This window comes from Coregonus lavaretus (assembly GCF_964263955.1).
Source record: "Coregonus lavaretus genome assembly, chromosome: 5".
Lineage (NCBI taxonomy): Eukaryota > Metazoa > Chordata > Actinopteri > Salmoniformes > Salmonidae > Coregonus > Coregonus lavaretus.
The window spans coordinates 6,632,484-6,639,907 of NC_139992.1; the positions used below are offsets into that span (position 1 = coordinate 6,632,484).

General features: G+C 40.1%; 1 protein-coding gene across 1 annotated transcript; it reads left to right on the forward strand.

Moving 5' to 3' along the window:
• Positions 1-5,846: 5,846 nt before the first annotated feature.
• On the forward strand, positions 5,847-6,572 carry LOC311129162 (transcription factor Sox-21-B-like; the record flags this gene model as incomplete). The annotated part of the gene is made up of 1 exon (XM_084161468.1): positions 5,847-6,572. One exon carries the CDS (start codon positions 5,847-5,849, stop codon positions 6,570-6,572), a length of 726 nt encoding a protein of 241 aa, XP_084017594.1.
• Positions 6,573-7,424: the final 852 nt, after the last annotated feature.

The window sequence follows — 7,424 nt, forward strand, 5'->3', positions numbered from 1 at the left end:
TTTTTTATGCCAACTGCAAGACCATAGGGTCAAGTCCTTGTTAACTGTGTAATTCAGTGCATAGCATATTACATAGAAAGTTATAGGGATTTTACTGCAAGTAAAACAACCAACTTGTACTGCTATATCTGGAAATTCTCTCACCTCTTGGGCTTACATTTCAGACTATATGATGGCTAGGGCTTTGGAGTGAACCGTGTGAGATCTCTCCATAAAAATGTCCCCTGTGGGCTTGTTGTGCTGTCTGCCTTCCAGTTGCATGCTATTTTTCTTGTCAGCCTTATCACCAGTCAGTGTGCTTTGAAGTGGGAGGGCTCTGCTCCCTCCGTCTCAGAGGATGGACGCAGGCTTTATCACCAGGTAATTCTCCCACTCTCACCAGCCCATCTTATTCCCACTCTAACCTCAGCCCCGGGAGAAGGAAACACAACACAACAGAAAGGGCTGAAAAAACACTAATTTACATCAATTTATTAGATCTTAATTACATGTTTTGGCCAAGCTGGGAAATAGTGTTACTGTTTCATTAAATAGAAAAGGCAGTGAATGAATCATTGCTAAATCAAATAGGGGTGAAGTTCAGGTGTGGAAATACTAATTGAATTGAGGGTTTAATCAGCAAGGCTTTATCTTCAGGAAAGTCAATCTCAGGGTGCACACTATAATCTGCTGGCCATGCTTCAGCAACAGGCTATTATTAAATAGTTATTATACATGGTCTAAATGCTGCTGAGTTCAGAATTAAATGTGTTTATTTTTATGAGAAGATGAAAAGCTTCACTTTGTGTGCTCAGTAGACTGTACACTTACTATCTACAGCTGATTACAACTTTTCGCTTAAATTATTAATATAATTCATAGCTACTTGCGTGTTTGTGTCATAAAAGGAGATGCTCTTCATAGCGATTCGCGCGGTTCACTGCAGGAATGTTATCTAAGGCAATGACAGCTCCACAATAGGAGCACACCATAGCGTCGAGAGACACGAATACTTTCAGTTGAGGCTGCAGCACCTCTCTCTCAAAACGTGAACGCGCACTTGTCAATCAGCAGCAGGTCCTTTTGACGCGCATCATCTCCTGATGATCAGGTTTCCTCCAAGTTGAGACAATGGAGCGATCTCAGTGCCAAGGCCACTATTTCCCGGCCACAATGAAACAACATTGACGTTGGTCATTTAGGCTTATTAAATTGGGAAAAGTAAATCAAACCAACTAGAGGAGGGACAACTACAGCAGTCAGTGGAGCTGCGTGTCCCTTCTAAATAGAGCATCCTATTGAATTCATCCAATGTTCCAATGTCATTCAATCAAATAACGTGTTTTCTTCATTAATTGTTTTTCCTGCATGATTTATAGCACATTATCTCTCAACGTATCGCATCAACCCATCCTCTTCCTGTATTACTAATGATTCCAACACTCTAATAGCTGATGGGATGGACATGAGAGTTTTCATGAGAACTCATTGAAAATAAGGACAGGTCGCGACTTTAGGACAGGACATAGTATGTGTATGCACTAATAACAATACAAATAACAACAACAATAATAATAATAATAATAATAATAATAATAATAATAATAATAATAATAATAATAATAATAATAATAATAGTAATAATAATATAGAAACTACAGGAGGAAGGAAGACTCAATGTTGACACTGTTCAGTAGCTTACCTATCTTACCAGTTGAGCTGTCATAAATTCAGACTCAGGTACAAATGCAAATCATTCATGAAAGACGACTTTATATTTAATTCAATTTGGCATTAATTCATACACTATATCAAATTAAATGCAGGGACTACAAATCGGCATGTCAATTGTTTGATGCAGCCTTTTTTTTTTTTACTTTTTTCATTTTAATAATTATGCACAACGGAGAAGGTGCGGGAACAAACCACTTAAACAGACGATTTACTCAAGGAGTCTTTCAGATAACTGTAATTGCTTAGTTGAATATTCGACAACCTAATTTCGTCTGTCGATTCTCCGCCCTTGGGAAAGTCCTTTGAAGTGAAAGTGAAAGGGGAAATTCAGGAAAATAATTAATTTCACCAAGCCCGATTAGAGACACTCTACCCTCCTCAATATTTAGGCATATTTATGACAAATTGCTTTTCACAATATCAGAAAATTAAAGAAGACATTCTTTACCTAGTTATCTTGCGTCTAGACATGTACCGTTTCTGTAGTACCAGTGCCACCCATGGAGCAAGGAACAGGCAGCGCCACTCAGGAAGAGATTTATGAAATGATACTGTAGATGTAAGAGCCAGTGCATAGTAGCCTATAACAGTAGGATATTTAGATCAAATAAAAAGTAAAGACCATAGTTATTTAGAAATAAAATAGTGTGTAGTTCAAGTTTTAATGTCACGTGTGCAAGTGAAATGGCTTTCTTACCATTTCCAAAACCCAGTAATGCAGTAATCAATATCAATGTAGCTCTAACAATAACATAAGGTAGAACAAAAACACACGATAAATAAAAATAAGAAATAAGAAGAACAAGAGAAAGTAAGAAGCTAAATACAGTGTCAATTCCAATACCATATGTGATAGAGCTACAGTGCCTTGCAAAAGTATTCATCCCCCTTGGCGTTTTTCCTATTTTGTTGCATTACAACCTGTAATTTAAATGGATTTTTATTTGAATTTCATGTAATGGACATACACAAAATAGTCCAAATTGGTGAAGTGAAATGAAAAAATCACTTGTTTCAAAACATTCTAAAAAATAAATAACGGAAAAGTGGTGCGTGCATATGGATTCACCCCCTTTGCTATGAAGCCCCTAAATAAGATCTGGTGCAACCAATTACCTTCAGAAGTCACATAATTAGTTAAATAAAGTCCACCTGTGTACAATCTAAGTGTCACATGATCTCAGTATATATACACCTGTTCTTAAAGGCCCCAGAGTCTGCAACACCACTAAGCAAGGGGCCCCACCAAGCAAGCGGCACCATGAAGACCAAGGAGCATTCCGAACAGGTCAGGGACAAAGTTGTGGAGAAGTACAGATCAGGGTTGGGTTATAAAAAAATATCTGAAACTTTGAACATCCCAAGTAACACCATTAAATCCATTATAAAAAAATTTAAAGAATATGGCAGCACAACAAACATTTACATTTTAGTCATTTAGCAGACGCTCTTATCCAGAGCAACTTATAGTTAAGTGAGTGCATACATTTTCATACTGGCCCCCCGTGGGAAATGAACCCACAACCCTGATGTTGCAAGCGCCATGCTCTACCAACTGAGCTACAGGGGACCCTACAAACCTGCCAAGAGAGGGCCGCCCACCAAAACTCACAGACCAGGCAAGGAGGGAATTAATCAGAGAGGCAACAAAGACACCAAAGATAACCCTGAAGGAGCTGCAAAGTATCTGTCCATAGGACCACTTTAAGCCATACACTCCACAGAGCTGGGCTTTACTGAAGAGTGGCCAGAAAAAAAGCCATTGCTTAAAGAAAAGAAAAAGCAAACACGTTTGGTGTTCGCCAAAAGGCATGTGGGAGACTCCCCAAACATATGTAAGGTATTCTGGTCACATGAGACTAAAATTGAGCTTTTTGGCCATCAAGGAAAACGCTATGTCTGGCGCAAACCCAACACCTCTCATCACCCCGAGAACACCATCCCCACAGTGAAGCATGGTGGTGGCAGCATCATGCTGTGGGGATGTTTTTCATCGGCAGGGACTGGGAAACTGGTCAGAATTGAAAGAATGATGGATGGCGCTAAATACAGGGAAATTCTTGAGGGAAACCTGTTTCAGTCTTCCAGAGATTTGACACTGGGACGGAGGTTCACCTTCCAGCAGGACAATGACCCTAAGCATACTGCTAAAGCAACACTCGAGTGGTTTAAGAGGAAACATTTAAATGTCTTGGAATGGCCTAGTCAAAGCCCAGACATCAATCCAATTGAGAATCTGTGGTATGACTTAAAGATTGCTGTAGACCAGCGGAACCCATCCAACTTGAAGGAGCTGGAGCAGTTTTGCCTTGAAGAATGGGCAAAAATCCCAGTGGCTAGATGTGCCAAGCTTATAGAGACATACCCCAAGAGACTTGCAGGTGAATAGTTATGCACGCTCAGGTTTTCTGTTTTTTGTCTTATTTCTTGTCTGTTTCATAGTAAAAAATATTTTGCATCTTCAAAGTGGTAGGCATGTTGTGTAAATCAAATGATACAAGTCTATTTTAATTCCAGGTTGTAAGGCAACAAAATAGGAAAAATGCCAAGGGGAGTGAATACTTTCGCAAGCCACTGTAGATATGTATAGGGTAAGGTGAATAGGCATCAGGGTATAATAATAATTAGTCATTTAGCAGACACTCTTATCCAGAGCAATTAGGGTTAAGTGCCTTGCTCAAGGGCACATTTACCAATTTTTCACCCAGTCGGCTCAGGGATTAGAACCAGCAACCTTTTGGTTACTGGCACCACCCTCTTAACCACTAAGCTACCTGCCGTATACGATAAACAGAGTAGCAGCAGCGTAAATGATGATTTTATGTGAGTATGTGTGTGTGTGTGTCTAGAGTCAGTATAAATGTGTGTGCATGTGTGTGTTGGAGTGTCAGTGTGTGTGAGGGTTTAGAGTCCTGTGAGTGTGCATAGAGACAGTGCAAAAATAAAAGGGTCAACTCAGATAGCATTGGGTAGTTAGGAGAGAGAGAGAGAGAGAGAGAGAGAGAGAGAGAGAGAGAGAGAGAGAGAGAGAGAGAGAGAGAGAGAGAGAGAGAGAGAGAGAGAGAGAGAGAGAGAGAGAGAGAGAGAGAGAGAGAGAGAGAGTAGCCTATTTCCATGATCACTGCTCATTCCCCCTGTCATTGGACAGCAAATGCAATCAATTGTTTTAAAACAAGCCTTTTATTTCATTTATGGAAACCGGGTGCTCGCAATGATTTTTAACTTAGTGTATGTTTTCAACGTACTCTTAAGCTAAGCCTAGACAACACTTCTCAGATACAGTTTACTTTTGGTTACAACCCCATTACGTTCTTTAGCGCCTGAATATGTCTATACAAAAATGACAACTTTTTTAAAAAATTGTAGCCTTACTAATAATATCACTAATATATTATAATATGATAATATATCGTGATGATAATAGGTTAGTAATTATGATAATATGCTTTAAAGAACTGCACTATTAACTTCACTATAAAGGACATTTGCCATGAGATGAGGGGATATAGCCAAATATATGGTGATGCGTTTTCCTCGGAGTCCGTCGGTGTGTCAAACGTACTGCGCATGCTCCTGGAGCACTTTCACTACCTGCCTCTAAAAACCTTATTTCACATGGGGCAGCCCGGAGTTATCAACCATTTGCGTAAACGTTGGATTCAAGTGCTGAGTGACGGTGAACAGTCTGCCGATAGTAGCAAAACAAGATAAGAAGTACGCTAGGCATATTGCCTTCTCTCTTCTATAAAATATTGATTGTCCTCTTCGGACAGCAACATGCATCAGAAAACTTAACTTTTACAGAGTTTCTCATCAGGAAGCAGCGCATTGGTCTTTTCCAAACGGATATCTTACAACGGTGTGATGAAGCACTGAGATTTTACGTAAGTAAATGAAATATGGTGTTTGAAGTATTTTATCTCACACAATTATTGTTTATCTGCTAAATATACTTTAATTAGATTACTTAGTTTCATCATATATGTAGGCCTTTTTTTAACGTGTTAGGCAACCTGAGGCTTTACTGTCACTAAATACTAACCTGAGGCTTTACTGTCACTAAATACTAGAAAGAGACTTGACATATTGTCTGTGATATTTACTTTTTCAGACCATAAGTACTTTGTACCAGCATGTCTAAACCAATGGATCACGTAAAACGCCCGATGAATGCCTTCATGGTTTGGTCCAGAGCGCAGAGGAGAAAAATGGCCCAGGAGAACCCAAAAATGCACAACTCCGAAATCAGCAAGAGATTGGGAGCGGAGTGGAAACTTCTCACCGAGTCAGAGAAAAGGCCATTCATTGACGAAGCTAAACGACTAAGAGCCATGCACATGAAGGAACACCCTGACTATAAATACAGACCTAGGCGAAAGCCAAAGACTCTGATGAAAAAAGACAAGTTTGCCTTCCAAGTGCCCTACAATCTTGGGGAGCACGACGCGCTTAAAGTTAGCTGTCTGTCTCATGGAGCACTTTCCGAGCACCTATTAGGGAACCCCGAAAAGGCGGCAGCGGCGGCCGCAGCAGCGAGAGTCTTCTTCAGCCCGTCCATGTCCACGAACCCCTATTCGTTTTTTGAGCTGGGATCGAAGATGTCAGAGCTTTCCTCGCCCTCGTTTCCTTACCCATCTCTGGGGTACCCTTGTGGCACGGCTTTCTCTGGAACTGGCGGTGTCGGTGGAACACACACCCACACTCACTCTCATCCAGCCCCGGGCAACCCAGGCTACATGATCCCCTGTAACTGTACGGGCTGGCCCTCTGCGGGTCTCCAGCCACCGTTGGCCTACATCCTATTGCCCGGGATGGGCAAACCTCAACTTGACTACCCTGCATATGCAGCGGCATTATGATAGCCTATTGGACTTAGGAAAAGTATAAATGTGAAAAAATATTCATGCAAGAGTTTATTATGCATGCACAAACTTGTACATGTGATGAAGTGCTCGTCGTCTCAGATATCACATGTGTATGTATATTGATTAATGCCTTTATCTAAGGTAGGGCTCAATTGCTTATTTAGAGAACCCTCTAAACACATTTTCAGCCATCATCTGGCAAATCCCAGAGGAACAAAAGGATGGTAGGAATACAGAGAGGAAAGGGCCCTTGTCATTGTGAATACTAATTTCAAAGGGACCATATTTGATGTATATCTGTTGCTAATGAACCGGCTTTACCGGCTTGTTATCAAGTAGGCCGTTTACTGCGTCACACAACAAATCAGATATAAACATCAACTGGTCATACTTCTCTTTATATATTTTATCTGATAATTAAATATTGTTTAAGAAATATAATTACTGGCTTTTATATGATTTATATTATTGGTCAAGAAGGATTGATAATTTATTTTGCGTCTGGCTACACTCATGTTGCTTTCCTGTTTCAATCAGAACGACATAAGCCTGTAAATGTGTACAGATAGCCTAAATGATGCTAATAGTTAATTTGCCATTTGGATAGTGCTTGAGATGTGGCCTGGAACTGATTGGGTGGTTTGACTCGAAATCCAGTGTATATTTTGAGATTTTCAAACACTGTTTTATAGATGTCTGTAATATTTATTGTTTAGTGGAATCAATATGGTGACCCAGTCGATTGAACAGTGGAAATACCTTGTCCTGTAACATTTGCACCAGAAATATGAAGTGCTTATAGGATGTAATGTATTTAAAGGAGTCACACTGCCAAGTATGACGAGC